Here is an 18,621-nt window from a genome sequence, read left to right as displayed (position 1 = left end):
AATTCCCGTAGCTTGCACAACCTCTGCATCTGCATAGGGACACTAGAAAGTTGAAAATATGCTTCCAAATGCCTTCCCCGTCAACCAAAAAGAAAACGTGCATGCTTCTCTACACGCATCTCAATATATTCCACTTCTAATTCTATACACCATGTCCAACCATGACATTGATGGAAAGATGATTCTTCTACTAATAAACCAAAAGAATTGATTGATGATTATGTTGTTTTTAAAAATACAACTGAAAGATCAATGATCAAAATTGACATGTCACTCGTTAGTTGTTCCAATGATGCAGAAATGTATAGTTTCATATCCCTCATTTTCACTTTTTTCATATTCAATCCCTCTTCTTTACGCCTTGTACAATTCAATTTGTAAGTTCATTTTTCTTTAGTTTCAGTTCTTGGACGTCTAGAAAAGAGGGAAAAAATCAACACAAAAGATAAAAAAAAAAGAGGAAGAAAGTTATTGGATGACAAAACTTCAACCATCAGTAACTAAGATTTTGATGTTTTTGGATTCATTTTTAAAAAGATAACTCAATGCAGTTAGTTTATACCTTCAATGATGCTTAATAAGGTAAATCAACCCTTAAAAAATATTATGTTAGTTTGATTTTGAGTTTTTTATTCAGTTAATATGTTTTTGGATTAAAACAATGTTGAAATTCAGGTTTATAGGATCCATAAACTTGGACCCCAATTTTCCAACTACTAAAGCTAGCTACATATGTCAAAAAATATTTTTGATACATGATGAGTTGTCCACAATATTTTAAAAAAATATATATAAGAACATATAACTTATTTTGAAAAAAAATAAAAAATCAGACGTGCTTGGGTTTGGAAGATGTCCGGGCCTGGCTTTCCAAGCCCAAGCACGTCTCGACTTTATGGTTTGGGTTAGGCATGTAGCTTAGTCTTTCCAATCAATCAAGCCTAGTTTTATTACAAAAACAAAATTGTCATATTGTCAAATTTTTCGTCAAAATTTCCTAGGTAGTCTAATTACCCTACTAAACTTGGATTTTCTCCCAATTTCACTCATGTTTACCCTACAATTTGAGTGTTCGTACACCTAAGAGTTTTTCAACCCAATCTCTTATTGATTATAAACAAGTAAATGCAACACAAGTAACGAAACAGAATATAAAAATACAAGTATTACAAGAAATAATCTCAAACAGAATATAAAAACACAAATATTACAGGAAATAATCTCAACCTTTATTAACCTTTAAAAAAGAAATACACAAAAATCTTTGTTTGTGCAATGCATAATTACCTTTGCATGCTACAAAACCCTTTGGCCTATCTATATTACAAAAATACAGAAGCTATAAAGAAACTAACTCCCAAAATATATTTTAATAGTTTTTATCTAAAACAGTCAATTGCTGAAAACTATCTAACCCACCGCAACTTCCCTGGGTCTGAAACCCATCAAATCATAAGCAATGCAAACACTGATGGAGTTATAGCAGCATGCATGGGCATTGGCTAATTCAGCAGCAGTGTGTATCGGTGCATGCGAGCAGCGGGTTTATGTTCAACACGATTTCGGATTTGGATGTTGGGTTATCTTTTTATATTTTATAATATGATTGTCTTTAAAAAAATTCATTCAAATAATTGTTTGGTAATTGCATATTTTTCAAATAATATTTTAGTTTTTTATGATCACACTAACCTAATATGTTAAATTCTTTCTAAAAATCCCCTCATGAACAGCAAATAAAATGTCTATTTAATTATTTTTTATTATAAATTTAAAAACAATAAAAAAAGATAATTTTTTGCAAAAAACAAAACCACAAGAATAAGAAGATTTAAGATACATTTTTTCACTTCTTATTTCAAATCAATAGAATTTTTTTCTAAGTTCTAATTTTAATTGCCTTCATTTTTTATTTAAGAAACCATAATCTTTTAATAGATAAAAAAAAAAAGAAATTTTTGACTGAAAAAATACATCTTTCCCTTTATTCAAATCATTATCTTTCTTACTAATATCTATTTTTATTGTCACAAAATTAAATAAAAAATTAAAAAGTTACCCCTATCATTATCATTAGGTTAAATACGGATCATTACGCATTGATTGGAACTGGCTTCGTTAGGGGGGCTCGCATAATTTGTAACGTCAGCTCAAAAATTGCTTTGACGTCAAGAAAGTTCCGTGGAGTTCATAATACTCACATAATCATTTATCTTTTGCTTTTGACAATGAAAATCAATTTTTTTTTACAATTCATCAATTTATATATTTTTTAAAATAAAAACATCATTTTTTTTTAATTTTCAATTAAAAAGTTTATAATAATGGAAAACATATACACAACACTAGAGCTTTCTTCTTGTGCTGCAACTTAGCTTGAAATCTTTAGCACAGCGTAGCACAGGTAACCCTAAGTAGTCAACTCTTGGATGGTTAGTACTTCAGTTCCAGAACTTTCTGCTTGATGCAGTAATCAGCTGCTGTCCATGATTTGGATCAGAAGCTCGAACCACAAAAATGATCCTTTTCTTTCTATTGATTTCCTAGACAAACGAAAATCAGTAATATGAAACAAGAGTGGTATATTCATTGTTATAGACTACGTAATTCCTGGCTACTAGTATTCTCATGGCCATGGAAAACTCGCTAATTCACTAAAACATTCTTATCAAACACGAGCAAGCCTAAAACGTTCGTGCATAGCTTTTTCGTCAGCTAAAATCACCTCTGCAAATGTTCGGCCACAGATGCAAACAAGATGCAGATATAAAACTCATGAAGAACTAACAGAGATGAAACCTCAACTAATTGGCTATCAGGTTATGCGGTAGTATCAGGAAAGGGGGCCTAGCAGTCAATTGCCTGTTTACATGTTACAACAAGTATAATACATTCACATTTGAAAAAACTTGTGGGCTGTTAATGGAAGAAAAAAAAATAAAACAAGTTAATTAGAAACGTAACACCTAGGCTTACCATGATCATTTCTAAACAAAAACATAGAGCGAAAACAAGATAAGAGGAATAAGCAGGTACAGAAGGAAACAAGTATTGCTGTACTCTATAAAGGTTGAAGATCAGTTTCGGATATGCACCAAAAAATCTGTGGATAGGCTGAACCAAAATGATAGAAGCCCCCGCCAGAAGATGCCTCTCTGGGTAACAAGCCGCTATACTCCCTGGGAAACCTTCATGATAACAAATTTTGGGGTAAATGTCAAAACGAACAAATCTCCACCAACAATTTTGAGAACTAAAAATCTTACAGTTTTTTATGATCAACCGGGAAGTTTAAACAAATTGTGAAAACTCCATTTGGGAATTTTTTTTTAAACATGAACATACATATAACTAGCTGTGCTTCTTCCAAAAGACATGTAAATTCTCATCCGGAATAATGCAACCATACCATTGTGCAGTTCTATAATATCATCACCATTCAATCGGTCAACTTCTAATCACTCAAAGTTTGGCCATAGGCAGACAAATAAAATTCTCTGTCAAGAATGATTACCTGGCATGGTGATTGCAGCTAGCTGTCATCATCACTACTTAACTGGGATTCATCATCTTCTTCCCCATAAAGATGTTCGTCGACATCATCATCATCCTCGTTATCATCCATTTGGTCATTATGCAATGAGATAGGGTTTTTGCTCAGTGCAACCTTGTCAATCTGTTAAGAGAACACAGACAACAAATTAAATATCAACAGACCTTATTAAAGCCATCAAAGTAATGCAACAAAGAGAAGTTCGGAACCTGTGCTGTTACAAGCTGCAATCGACCTGCTAATTGCAACAAAGGTTGAACAGCCACAGCCCTTGATTTGGTGATCTGAGAGAATAGAACATAATTTGAGTCTGCCAGGCAAATAATATGACACTAAGGTCTGGTGCAACAGCATTATAATCCAACGCCTTTTCTAACAGTCTCTATGAACTGGGACCTTTGAAAGAAGAAAAATGGGATAAAGGGATGGGATTGGAGATGAAAGCCGCCTTATTTCTAGATGCTTAAAATGGACAAATTGCATGTGATGGACCTGTATGGAAGGAAGAGCTCTTTTCCCTTCTCTCTACATAGAGATGATGGAAGTACCCATCTCTTCCTCTTCCCTCTTTTGCCCTGTGTCCGTGCCCTTCCATCAAATCATATCATGGGAGAATAACCACAGATGGCAAAGTAATGCCCCCCAGATGATAACAAAGCTCAGTCACTCGACGTAGCATCACCAGAATGTTTATTACAAGGCCCCTGCAAATAAGATCAGCTTTGGAGTTGGCCTGGTCTACATGTTACAATGGCCAAAGTTGATCTAGACCACAGAAACAAAGAGGCTGTCTCTGACCAATTTGCTACGTTACTAGTAACCTCAGCCTATCACAACCTATTTTGGCTTGACATCTTTCATCTTGGAAGTTAGAGCCACTAACAGAACAAGCCATGTTGTACAAGAATTTGAATACAAATGTTGATTACAATCTATAAGTCCAAGTATCTATAAACAAAAGTAAAGCTAACAAGTTATAATAGTGTATATAATTTTAAGCAGTGAAGTTTTACCATGAATATGACACATAGGGAAAGAGATATGGGGTAAAAGGAGCTAACAGCCGCAACAAGATCACTTCAAGTTATGACACAGCAAAGATAAAAGCATGAAAAGAGAAACAAATGATATGCCTACACGTTCACATTATTGTACCTTTAATAAGGAATTGAGCATCTGGGACTCCGGTTTTTCTTGAGCCACAATATATTGACCATGATTGACCAATATACAGTATATCCATGGTAAAACACACTTTCCACTATTTGACCTGTTGAAGACAACCACAGTTTTGAAATTCCTCCATAATTAGTGAATAGATACATGATGGCTTCCTAGAATAAAAGTCCTTCATAAATATCATAAGATGTAACAGGATCAATGAACATATTCTTCTTGGCAGAACCTTATGTTCTACATAGAATTATCTGTTGTCTTTTAAAGAAGTCTACAATAAGAATAAATTAGAAGTTGAGAGTCAACACAATTATAGAAAAGTAAGAGCAAACCTGGATTGCCACTTAGCCACCAAGAGTTCCAGTAACTTGTATGCATTGCTAGGTTCCATAGACAAAACTGTTGCCCTCATCTGATAAAAGAAAATTATCAGCTACTGTAGAAATGAAGAATATACATAAAGGAAAACAAGAACATAATTTGGAGGGGGGGGGGGGAACCAAAACTGCCTTTAGATGAAGAACAAACCTTCTTTAGCGGGATATTGTCTTCAAGGTTAATACCCTTAAGTGTTGCAGAATCAAGAGTGGGGCTCAATATACCATCATCTTTACTACCAAGTATGTTCAATAATCTCAACTGCTTCTCCATGCCAGTTGTTACAGCATCAACCTCTACCATGACATCTGTAGAAACCAGCATAATAAACAGATAAGAGCACGCAGAAGAATTGACAAAACAACTCACGTTAAACCAGAACTTCACAGTAGTAACTCTGAAGCAAAAGTGTGACTTCACAATTACTTATGCCAGCATGGCGATAGAACAATTTCAATATAATGTCGATTTACCCATTACATATTACAGAACTATATTGATATTTAGCACACGCATTTTCATATTGAAAAGCAAAATCATTGCACAAAACTTGTGACACTTTTCAAAACAGTTCTTGGGTTCTTGAGGATAGACCTTTCAGTTCCTTTCTCTCAAATCATTTCTATTTGTATATTATTTTCCTTGCTATCAGTTGCTCATTATTTTCATTTTCTCCCACTTTACAATTTGCATTCCATTTCATCTCCTTTTTTCCTCTTTCTCAAGCTATCTTATATTAAGTTACAGCTATCCATTACTCAGTTGCAACATTATCCTCATTGGCTCATGTGATAAGGAATAAGCATATTGTAGATAAATGCTTAATGAAATGAAGTAAAAGAATCATATGATGCAAGTTAAGAAAAAGGGAGAGATCATAAGATTCCCCATATTCAAGCATCCAGACACAGAAGTTATCAAAAGAAAAAATAAAGGCCACCCCAAAAAATAACCAAGCAACCATTACTGTCCCAAAAAAGTGATCTGATGTATTCGACAATTAACAAAAAAAAACCCTACCCAGAATAGAGAGATGAACCAACATAGGTGCATTCATATACATTATCGGAATTTTCTGGAAAATAATAAATGTACCTTTGCTCTCAACAGATTCTTCCATGACCTCATCACGGTCAACGATATTCATATTTCTCATCTTCTTCTCATGAAGATCATAAACTTTTGGGAGAGGAAGCAAGGCATCTTCCACATTGGCACGGTCTAATGCAGTAACTGTTGAATTTAAAGAAAAGTAATTAGCAACCATGCAAGAGCAACAATCCACATAAAAATGACATTAGAATTAAAAACTATCAGAAGAGGAATCTATATCATCAAGCAAGAGCTAGCATAATGATGAGAACATGTTAGGAAACAGCTGAATAAGCAGATTTTCAAAGGATGCAAAAAACATCAACTGTCTATGCAAACCATAACTACTGAAATCAACAAAATATAAAACTGAGAGCATTTTGACAGAGGGCTCCACCACAAGGGTTAGCCTCATCAGTCAACATGGTAAGCAAGGGCTGTAAAGGATATAGAAAATGGTCTACGCACACAGTCAGACAAGGCAAAAGGAAATCATTGTTCAATCAAACGTATCAAAGAAGTCAAAAACTAATTTTTTGAATTCTTTTGTCTAGAGTTCATGTCAGTATCAGAAGAGTTTGTCTACAGAGAGATGTCCAAGATAGCGTGTGGAAACCAATAACTCTCACAATATATTTCGACTTATCCAAAAATATAAATAGTTATAGTCCAGAGTTACCTCGATTTTGTAAGTCTCTGACTTTCTTAGAGTTGCTGAGAGACTGACTCAGTGGTAGCAGAACTCCATCCTGAGAGCTATTTAACTTAATGTCTGTCCCAGGATGCATTAATATTTTCTGAAATGAAGGCTTTACAAGCAAACCATAGGCAATAAACACATTTGCAGCTGTAGGTTTGGCAGTGCCTTGTAATTTTGCAGCCAATACTGTTGGTAATGCACCCTTGTGATTTTTGGGAAATTCTTCATAAGATAGTAAGACTTTTGTGGGTTTGGAATTGCGTAATTCCTCAACATTTTTTCCACACCACGTGTAACAAACACCAGTTTCTGAAATGGCCAAAACATACAGGCCTGCATCATCAACTCCCTCATTTTCAAAGCACTTGCAATCAATGAATACAGCAGGGTGCTCCATTGCAAGAACACAGCTTGCTGATTGCCGTTTGCCACCATCTATTCTCCACAGTGCAACATATCTTTCACCAACAGCAGAAGAGAGGATGTATTTTCCATCATCAGTAAAGACCATGGAGCGAACAGCTCCCTGTCAATATTGAGAGAGACTGATTTAGCTGAACATAGAAGCCAAGGAAGATAACTGAATGGAAATGAAATATAGTGCCAGAAACATATCTTCTGCATAGAAACATAGTGCAAAAGGAATATGGAAGCACTCACAGGATGACCAGAAAACTTCTGCATCTTTTTGTGGTCAGAGCAATTGAAAATCTTCAATTGTGCAGCTGCAGTTGCTAATATCTTCCCATCTGACATTCAGAGTGTGAATCCCAGCAAAAGTATGAGAAAGCAGTAAATATTGCATATTCACAAAGCATTCACTTCCAACACACTCTAAAGAGAGTATCTTTCATTGATGATTAGCAACCCAAAAAATACCAAATGCCCAGAGTGTAGTTAAATTGAATCATTCACAACTAATTTACTGAAGTACATCTTGGCATAAATTTTCCAGATTCTACACTTCATAAAAATAACTAATTAGCAAGTGAAAAAAATTACAGAGAAAATGTTTGGTTTCCCTACAACCATAAAGCAAGAGTAACACAAATGGAGTGAATGATCAATACCTGATGAAACAGACATGCAGGATATCGCCTTTGTAGAAGCTCTAAACTTCCCCAGAGTATTTCCTGTTTGTGGATCAGTTTTGCAAATCATTCCATCAGCACCTGAAGTGTAAATGCACGAATCACGTGTAGAAAATGAAACAGCACTGACACCCCTGCACATCAGAGAAAGAAAACTATTAAATCTAAAGTTACAAGTCAACTTTTACTGTTCTTTTTCTATTTTTGGCAATTCTGAAAACTGATGCTTACAAAAACCTAGGAACAGTGTGGTTCAAATTCATAAATGATAAAAGGCATGACAACATAATAATTATTCAGCAAGGAACTCACCCAGGATGGCAATCGCTAACACTCCACTTCAACTGACCAGCAGATACATCAAGTGCCAAAACATCACCACTGCCCGTTCCTAACACTAACAATGAACTTCCTAGCTTCCTTTTCTTCTGCAATCACTCATGGTTTTGAGCACAGAGTTATTTCAGATAGTAGGAAGCAAAGATCAATCATTTAGTAGCACAATTACAAAGCAATTTTTATATTTAACCTTCTTATCCAAAGACAACCACTTCATGCATTTATAATCAACCGAAAGGTGTCCTCTTTCAGGTTTAGCATAAAAATCTCCTTCACTTGATGTTATGTCTGCAAACTCAGTTTGCACCTGGCCCTTTAGTGTATCCCAGATCTGAAAGGAAAAGGAAAGATTAGTAGTTCCTACATGAAAAGAAGAAGAAAAACCTCCTTTATCAGACAAAGGATATTATCACACAAATAGCACTAAGCTGGCCAAAAATTCAATAATGAAGCATTGTCGGAAAACATATTCTACTATCAATCTCAATTTTCAAAAGCCCTAGCATTTTCAGAATTCAAAGATAAGGAAATCAAGAACCTTTATTCGACCATCTCCCGAGCTGATTGCTAAGTAGTCCAATGAAGGACTAAATGCTGTCAAGAGGTCTCTGATATTCAAGGACACCATAATCCTGCGAAAAATTTAAAGTGACAAGCGACACTAATAACCTTTTCATTCTCATAATTCATAGCTTATATAGTTAACAAATAACCATTCAACATAAACCAACATACCCACCACAGACTTTTATGAGAATCATTGTAAATCCCTCTTAAAACCCATTTACCCAATACCAACTTTCAATCATGAATGTAAAGAAAGATTAAAACTTTTTTTGACATATGGGATTATGAGTTAAGAATTTGAAGTTTAGAATGGTTTCTTTTACACTGTGTTTTTAAATAACACAAAAGAAGAGGAATGGAAGCAGAGGCTTACCTGAAACGGTGGTGGCGGAGAGAGGAAGTTGGAGAGGTGGCGGTCACTGGGGTTTTAGGGGTTTTAGAGTTTCCTCAATTCTCTCTCTCTCTCTCTCTCTCGTGGTTTTGTTTAGGTTTTTGTTTTGTGCTTTTGTAATAACAAAAAACACTTAATTGGGCCTGGGCTTTTTGGAGGGCTATCTTATTATGGGCTTGTGAGCCAGTTTTACACTTCATCTCACAAAAAACACTTAATTAGGCCTGGGCGTTTTGGAGGGCTATCTTATTATGGGCTTGTGAGCCAGTTTTACACTCTATCTCACAAAAAGATTATTATTATTATTATTATTATTATTATTATTATTTGGTTTAAATGTTCTAGGGTATTTTAAAAAACAAAATCAACCCTGGATTTGTTCGGAAAAAGAATACTACTTTAATTTTAAACTAAATTAGAGTTGGAAAAAAAAACTAAAAGTATTTATTCAAATGTAATATTTTTTATTTATAAAATTTTAAGACTAGTTTTTTAGTTTTATAATTTTTTACTGATTTTGAAAAATATATTTAGAGGTTTTTCATAGTTATTCAATACAAGTTTTTCACTGTTTTTCAAAAAAAAAAAAAACACGAACAATATAATTTATATATACACACACAAGCATTTTTTAGCAAGATAAGTGATTAAAATTATTTTTATATATTTTTATATTTAGTTGGTGTCATATATTTAATCCTTACCATAAATATAATATAAATATTTTTTTAGTTAACAATATAGCATTTTCATGATAATTTTTAATTTGAATAAAATAAAATTAATATTAAGATGAATATAATTATTTATGTTTATTTAAGAAAAATAATTATAATTTTGATGTATTTATTTTTTTATGAATAAATTTTTCATCATTTAAAACAAATGAACATATTTTTTAATTCCTCACTAGAAAAATAAAATTAAAAAAAAAGTTTTTTTTTCGTTACTAAACACACAGCTTTAGATACTCTTTATATATATGATAGCGTTTGGTGACCTTCTAGAAATATAAAAAATAAAGATGGTGAGAATAAAAAGAAATGTTTTCCTATATTTCTTATTTTGAAAGTGTCAATTATAAAACTATATAGATTTATTTTATATTTTCATTTGTTTTATTTCTTTTATTATCTTGAAATACAAACCAAATACTAGAAAAAAAAATCCATAGAAAGTAATTACAGTGGATCCTATTTCCATGCAAGTGGAAGAACAATATATATACCAAAATATATCTAATAAATTTCCATATCCTTCTGTGTTTGAGTTTAAATAAAGTTATTTAAGTCTCTGTATTTACAAGAAAAGAAATCTTTCTCTTATCTTTTTCAAGACGCCAGATGATAAATTGGACTCTTCGTAAAACTTCTGAGGCACACAGATTACATATTCATCGCTTAAGCCTCTGGCAATCATCCTTTGAATGAATATTACACATAACCAGGGCTTAAATTTCACGATGCCATGAAATTAAGAAAACGGCGAAAGAGAAGGAAAAAGATTCTTAGCTTGCTTGCCTTTCTCGAATTTTATTAACAAAGAAGAAAAGGAAATCGGTCGAGAGTTCAGACAGATGGGATTTTGTCTTCTGCTTCATACCTCTGTGTTTGAAACCCAACCTAGTAAGTTAACATGGATGATCTAAGATCCAGGTTAGATTAAGTTTCAACAAAAATAAAGAATGAATTAACTTGATATGATTTAATAAAAAAAAAACTGGATTAATCTAGGACTCAGTCAGTCTAAAAGAACCTTAATTAAATCATTGATTCTTTTTTATATATAAAAATACATTGTTCAAGATAATGTTATTTTTAATTTTTTTAAAAAAAACCGACCAAGTTAACCCGGAGTTGTCCCAGAATGACCCTAATATTCAGGTTTAAAAACCATGCTTCATATACATCATCAACTATCAAATAATATTTGTTTTTTTAATGAGGGTTTTTTAAGCCTGTATTTTTGTTTTTCCTAGTTGTTTTAAAATATTTTTTCCAAGTTATAGAGTTGATCTAGTTTTCCCGACTTGTTTTCTTTCGGGAGCTGTTTTAAATCCTCGTATAAACAGTTTTATGTATTATTTTGAGGAGATGAGATATATTAGGAGAATAATACTATTGAATTCCAAGATTTCTTCGGAGCTTAGAGTTGAAGATTTTCTTTACAGTGGTAATCTTCGGCCTCGAGCACCCTGATATTCTTTCTATCTTTACTGTTGTACGCTCCCTTGGATTTTCTTGGCATTCCACATGTCAATGACAAGGTATGATCGTGAGCCCATAAAAAAAGAAGTTTGATAGTTACAGTACTAGGCCGGCAAATAGACTAGCATGGAGAAAGTTGCTTGAAACGCATTCCATTCATATCATGAACGCAGTTCTATGGTAAATAGTCATAGCATCATGGAACTGTTTACCTTTACAATAATTCAAGAAGCAGACAAAGGTTGTCTGATGTAAGCCATCTGAACTGCAAGCTTGAGAAGAGACATGGATCCATATCCATTAAACCTAGAGAATTTTACTGCAAAATATCGTCAACTATACATGCCACTTTTACTTCTGTCCTAATCCATAAATGGTAATATTATATTCTGCTGATTCCATCCACGATGCTGGGCACTGCAGTTCTCCCGTGGAACTCTTGTTAGTTGTCATCATGAAGAATCTCTGGGTAAAACTTTAGCACTGTTGCATGCATTTAATTTATCTAGCTTGGATTAGCAGGATCTGGGGATAATTTCCCGTCTCTGTGGATGAGATATCAAGAATAGTGATCTGGGAATAATTCTCTGTCAACAACAACAACAAAGCTAAGCCACAGTTTCGGGCAATCTTACATTAATTTGTCCGAGCTACAGGATTGAAACACGCAAACATCAAAACCTGTGATCTTGTCATGATGGTTAGCACACGAATGTGCTTATGATTTACATAGGGCCAAATTTGATTGTAGAAGTGAAGTTAGAGATCTCATTTTCTTTCAATTAATGTCAAAATTCACCTGAATCAATCTCTTTCAGGCTCGGGTTCCTCTCCCTTCCTTCCTCCTTAATCTGTTGCGCACCGTAATGGTTGAACAAAACAAAAAGACAGCCATGTGATAAGGTGAATAGCTCTTGTACTTGAATAGAAAACACTTTGTTTTTTTATGGAATAATGCCCGTCAATCATGGCATGTTATATAATCTTAGCCAGAGATATGATTCAGTGACACCATCGCAATTGCATGGCTGTGTTTTTTTTTTTTCCTTGTGGAGTCTCTTCTTTTTCCCAAATGACCATATTTTCTATTGATCAGTCACTGTGCAAGAATGGGACACGCCTGGTTGGGGCCTTTTGCTGCCATGGACTTTTGTCACTATTAGAAGAAGATGTGGATCAGCTGCCTTCCACTGCTGATGTTACTGTTCACCGCCAGAACGGTTCCAACAAGGCATGTTTGCGTGTAGGGACATGCCTGCAATAGTCGATATCACCCCTGCCGTTCAATATTTGAGTGTTTTCTTCCATGAAGAAGAAAAACGTTTCAATTTCGGGGTGGACTTTCATGGATAAGCCATGACACAACATCGGATGCTGCTACCAACATGATTTTGAGCCCTTTAACACAGCATTGGATGCTTTAATCTCTCGGTATGATTTGCGAGAGTTGTAGACAACCTTGTTGCTTGCTAGGCTAGGAAATCTAGTGCTGACCTTAAAACACTGCAATCAATTAGCATGCTTGTTGGATTGCCATGTGGTTGCAAGGCAGGCACTTGCAGTTGTTATATTTATGGCAAAGATCCGAGGCCATGGTGAAAGCAGTCACATTGAACTTCTAGGTTAGGTGTCATGTCATTTTATGCCTCGCAGATGGCTTTAATGATCACATGCCTGCATGGTTTAATCTTTGCTTAAAGTGTTAATTACTGCTACCCTTCAATATCGGCGGCTTAACCTTGCGATATCAACAAGCTTTTTCTTTACACAGCCTGTCAATCATTTTGAAGCTTGAGTAACTGTCATTTGGCTTGCAATTTTTGACATAGACAAGCCTACCAAAAGAAAATGTATATCATCATTATCAGATTAGATGTAATTCTGAAGCTCCCATGGAAGTATTACTATGCTTTTGCTTTTGTGATCTTGACTTGTGTGGCCTGTTGTCTTGGATCCATGACTTCTTAGCTGCTGTGTTGAAATGTGCGAGAGCCGAGAGACCTCCGATGGAAAGAAATTATTCAAGGGGAATACACAAATATTGCTCAAATGCCCCCACGTTCTTATTGACTGAGGTCCCGTTTAGCCAACAGCGTTTCGAACTGCGATTTGCTACAAAAATATATGTTTTTTATACACGGTTAACCGCGATTTGAAACGTGCTTGGCAGTGATGTCTCCTATACTTTCATGGCTTTTTAGTGATCTGGGAGGTTGGAGAATTAGCTGCAGTCTAGATTTTGTGGTTAAAACATGATAAGATTTGAAAGTTGGCTGCTGCGAATTATGATTTTATGAGTTGAGCTCGTATCTTAGATAAATTTTTCATGGTATTCAAGTTTCTAAAGTTGTCCCATGTTTCTTTGTCCTTTATAAAGTGATTTTTGAAAATTATTTTTTAAATTTTATTGTGTTTATTAATTATTATAAAAAAAAATTCTGAATTGATTTTATTTATAAAAAAGTATTTTTTTTAGATAAAAACACTTTTTAAATGTTACAAAAAATTCAAAAATATCTTATTATTTGTTAATTATATCAAATTTGGTCCTTAAATTGTTTATTGCTATATATTTTATTTTGTGTTATTTTTTTCAATTTCATCCCTTAAAATTTAATTTTTATATCAATTTGGGTTTTCGTTCTTTTGATTGTTATTTGTTTTTCTCTTATTATTTTTTTAATTAAATTTTTTTATCTATTAGATCCGGTTCACAATCTTTTGATTCTATTTATTCTATTTGAAGTAATTTATGAAATTATAATTTTTTTAATTATCTTTCAATTTTTTTATTTGTCAAATTTGGTCTCTATTATTTTAATTATTGTTTATTTTTATGAAATAATTTTATTAAATTAGATTTGTTTTCAATTTCATCACCCTTCAATTTTTTAATCTGTTAGATTTGATCTTCATTTTATTTTATAAACTTGAAAAAATAAAATAAAATATATTTTCTAACTCATTTTCTATGATATAGTTAAACACTAATAAATGTTTTTTAATTTATTTTTTATAATACTAAAATAATTTATTTTTTAAGAATTACTTTTATTTTTTAAACAATACCTTAAATTAAGGTTGCGTAACGGGCATATGCAAAAAGTGAAGCATCTAAAGGAAAGTCTAGCATGAGATCTAGTTCAAATATGATTTAGGTTATGGTTTAGAAAATGTTGTTTCTTATTTTTATATACTTTAATTCCTCCATAAAAAAAACTTTGTTTAATTGAAATAATATTTATTTTATTCTAACCTAAGTTATATCACTCCATTAGCATATGAATACTGATTTATCTTAAAATCAACGAAATGCAAATTGATGACGCCTTGTGAGCTCCATCTTGCTTATGAGCAAGAGTGAGAATTAACCACTGCCCATGATTATTTTATTTCCAATCATAGTTAATCATAGGTGTCTTTCTTCTCAAGGTAGCACCAAGGATAGGGCTCAAATTCGAGATCGAGTCATTTTTTATTTAATAAAATATAAATATTATTAAACTTAAATATTAATTTAAAAAAAACATTTAAAAGGATATAATTATCGAAATATATAGAAATTGACGAATCTAATCAAGTTCATAAATATTAACATACAGTCTTATGTTTTGGAGGGTAGCATTATTTTATATTATACATATAACTAAATCGTGTGGGGATTTACTGTTTCCCCACACACAAAACACTTTGGATTACAACAGTAATCCACAGTAATTCTTTTTTTTTTTTGCTAACTTTCCCTTTTTTTTTGTTTTTTTGCAAAATTATTTTTTTCAACTTTCTTATTTTTCCTTTTTTTTTCATTTATTTTTTTTTCAAAATTATTTTTGTTGATTTTACCTTTTAAATATTAACCTGGTTAAAATTTTTGCTTTGTGATTTTTTTTAAAAAAAAATACTGTGGATTGCTGCGATGTTTTTCCACTTAGTTTTTCTATTTTATTTTTTTATTTTTCAAAATTATATTTGTCGATTTTTTTTTTAATATTGAGCTGATTGAGAATTTGGTTTTGTAATTTTTTTCTTTAAAACATTGTTAATTGCTACAGTGTTTCTCCGCATGATTTTTTTTCCCTTCAAAATTATCTTTATTTTATTTTATTTTTTAATATTGAGCTGGTTAAAAATTACAGTTACAATATGTGAGGAAAGCATTATAACTTTTTTTGAAAATTACTGTCCATTGCTACAGTGTTTTTTCCCATACAGTTTTTTTTATAATTTTTTTTAAATTATCCTTTTTAATTTTATTTTTTTGATATTGAGTTGTTTGTGAATTACAATTACAAGTCATTACAAATAAGGCTAAATCATATGGGAAGGCACTGCAGCTTTCATCACAAAACACTGTGAATTGCTACAGTGTTTCCAACATGATTTTTTTTTTGTGTTTGTTTTGTTATTTTTTTTTATAAAATTATCTATATCGATTTTTTTTTAATATTAAGCTGATTAAGAATTTAACTTTGTAATTTTTCTTCTTTAAAACACTGTGAATTGTTGCAGTGTTTTCCCATGTGATTTTTTTATGATTTTTTCCAAAATTATCTTTGTCAATTTTTTTTGTAATATTGAGTTGGTTAAGAATTATAATTACAATAAAACTAAATCATATGAGGAAAGCGTTGTAGTTTTTCTCACAAAACACTGTAGATTGTTACAATATTTCTCTAAATGTTTTTTTATTTTATTTTATTGGGAAAAGTGTTATAGTTTTCCTCACAAAACATTGTCAATTGCTACACCTTTTTTTCTCATGAGTTTTTTTCCTTCCAAAATTATCTTTGTTGGTTTTTTTTTAATATTAAGTTGGTAGAGAATTTAGCTTTGTTATTTTTTTTCTTTTTATGAACTTAAAAGCTAAATCATGTGGCGAAAGCACTTTATCTTTCATCACAAAACATTGTAAATTGCAATAAATCATTTTGTTCAGTCTCTAAGTTTTGGATCGCCAACACAATTTTTTTTTCGTCATGAAATATTTACTTCATCATACCTTTAATTTCTATTACTTATCTAGCGTTGGTTCACAATTATAATACTATCAAGTATATTTATTTTATAAACCCGCGGCAGCACGCGGGCATGCCATTATATATATATATATATATATATATATATATATATATATATATATATATAAGAATTTGCAGTCCCAGATAGATATATATTGTTTATTTTAACGCTCTCTAGCGGTACCAAATGTGGCAGTGAGCTGTGATTTGCTAGTAATTAATTTCTTTTTTTTTTTTTAAATGTAAGCTGTGGTCAATACTTTATAGCAGTCAATGCAACAGCAATTTATAGTATTTTTTTCAGGGAGCAGCTCACCAATTTGACACCCTGAATCTTGATTGGTCCAGCTCGACAGGGAAAATAAAATCAAACCATGCAACTTGGCATATGCGGGCAAAATCACTGGCGTGACTTTATATTTTCAAGTAGCTAGATTACGGAAATTAAAGTTTTTTTTTCCAACTTGGAATTAAAACAGACCGTCCATAGCTAGATTTATGTATTTATGGGGATTTTATCATGTATAGTATAGTTTTATCTTGAATATAAACCATCGACATCACAGCATGGTCATTGTACAAAAACAAATATTACAGCATGGTAGCCAAAGTAAAGTATTAGAGGCGTTGGTGCTCCCTTCTTTCAAAAGTTTTTAACTTTAGACCATTTTTTTTTAATTAGAAAAAAGGATAAAACATATAGATTTTATATTTTGTTTTTTTTTTAATAATAAAGATGTTTTAAGCTGATTTATGCATGATTAAGATTAAGATCTTTTTAAAAAAGAAAAATCCAAATTAGATATTTAAAAATATTTAATTAATCAGCATCTATTATAACTAAAAAAACTATTTTTGTTTTGCAGATAGGAAAATTTTTTCCATACCCAATAAATAATTAATATAAAATAAGGATATTTGAAAATGTAATAGAGGTTATTTTTAAAATATTTTTTATTTAAAAATATATTAAAATAATATTTTTATTATTTTTTAAAAAATATTTTTAAAGTCGACTAAAACAATTTAAAATTAAAAAATTAAATAAAAATTAAATTTTTTTAAGAATATTTTTTTTTAAAAAAAAAAACAAAATTATACGTAGAGGTGAGAGAGAACAAATAGAAAAAACTTGTGCTTCTTCTCTCTCTCTCTCTGTGCGTGTAGTGTTCTGTTATGTTCTGTCAAGTGATTGAAGCCAGGCTGGCATCTTAGCCATGATTGAGGTGGGTCCCACCCCTTCATCTCTCTGTCCTGTCATCCCACATGCTGTCTCAATACCCCATGCACCTCTCCTCCCTTATTTTTATTCCCCCGCTTCACCCATAGTTTCACTCGCTTCCCATACCACTACAAAAAAAAAAAAAAAAAAATTAGCCAGCATTGCCGATTACCATTTGAGATGACTATTTTTATAACATTGCAATTTACCAAATATTCATTCAAAGAAAAAATAATCAATGAACTGGTTTTTTTTCTATTTAAATTATGTATTTATAAAATATTCTATTCTTATTTCTTACAAAATATAAATGTTAAATGATAATATAAGATAACATTGTTTATCAATAAAACGACAAAAGTTATTTACTCATTATACAGTTTAAAATTCTTAAAAAAAACATAATTTTAGTGATAATATGTTATTTACTTATTACATGACAAATGTTAGATGATAATGTAAAGTTTTCGTGATAAAAAATAACAAAATAAGAACAAAATGGTATTTAATGAAATATTATCCGGAGAATAATTAAAATTACTCTATTTATAATAGATTTTAATTAAAAGATAAAAAACTAAAGGGTTGTCTTAAAAAAAAAAAGCTAGGAGTCAATTCGTGGGTGGGTAGTGTGCGTCTCAGTACAAAAAAATTCATGTCTTCACACCTAAATCTTCTTTTTTTTTATTCAAAAGTCATTTTCTTCTAAAAAACAAAGTACGTGACATGTCATCTATAGAGGCAAACAATATGTAACCTAATAGTAAAATTCTTGACCGCTAAAATTGACAATAAAATGCAACTAAAAAGTCATGTTTTAAGTTCTTGGACCCTAAAAATCCTTCATTAATCATTTTTTTTTCACTTGAAAATATTCAAGAAACACC

The 18,621-nt window shown here is 31.8% G+C and overlaps 1 protein-coding gene across 2 annotated transcripts; it reads right to left on the bottom strand.

The window, feature by feature from the left end:
* Positions 1-2,793: 2,793 nt before the first annotated feature.
* On the bottom strand, positions 2,794-9,370 carry LOC133695975 (uncharacterized). 2 transcript variants are annotated; one of them, XM_062117968.1, is made up of 14 exons: positions 9,270-9,370; positions 8,868-8,961; positions 8,520-8,660; positions 8,303-8,418; positions 7,970-8,124; positions 7,560-7,648; positions 6,879-7,425; positions 6,203-6,340; positions 5,258-5,415; positions 5,062-5,141; positions 4,709-4,823; positions 3,763-3,837; positions 3,515-3,676; positions 2,794-3,188 (listed from the first exon to the last, which is right to left on the bottom strand). In XM_062117968.1, the coding sequence occupies exons 2-13, from the start codon at positions 8,955-8,957 to the stop codon at positions 3,533-3,535; spliced, it is 1,848 nt and encodes a 615-aa protein (XP_061973952.1). In that variant the 5' UTR covers positions 8,958-8,961; positions 9,270-9,370; the 3' UTR covers positions 2,794-3,188; positions 3,515-3,532. The 2 variants fall into 2 exon arrangements, 1 of the variants encoding a protein (XP_061973952.1); XR_009842580.1 differs by lacking the exon at positions 2,794-3,188 and adding an exon at positions 4,046-4,257 and having other exon boundaries at positions 3,632-3,676.
* Between the last annotated feature and the right edge of the window lie 9,251 nt (positions 9,371-18,621).

This window comes from Populus nigra, chromosome 6 (genome assembly GCF_951802175.1).
Source record: "Populus nigra chromosome 6, ddPopNigr1.1, whole genome shotgun sequence".
NCBI lineage: Eukaryota > Viridiplantae > Streptophyta > Magnoliopsida > Malpighiales > Salicaceae > Populus > Populus nigra.
This window is presented reverse-complemented; position numbering and strand designations above follow the sequence as displayed.

What these genes read in the sequence shown, in the direction of transcription:
- LOC133695975 (XM_062117968.1), bottom strand. Translation starts at nt 8,957, where the DNA reads ATGGTGTCCTTGAATATCAGAGACCTCTTGACAGCATTTAGTCCTTCA. An exon ending in GTTAGCGATTGCCATCCTGG is followed by an intron (nt 8,125 to 8,302) that starts GTGAGTTCCTTG and finishes TCTGATGTGCAG; the next exon opens with GGGTGTCAGTGCTGTTTCAT. An exon ending in TGCTCAATTCCTTATTAAAG is followed by an intron (nt 3,838 to 4,708) that starts GTACAATAATGT and finishes CTATTCTCTCAG; the next exon opens with ATCACCAAATCAAGGGCTGT.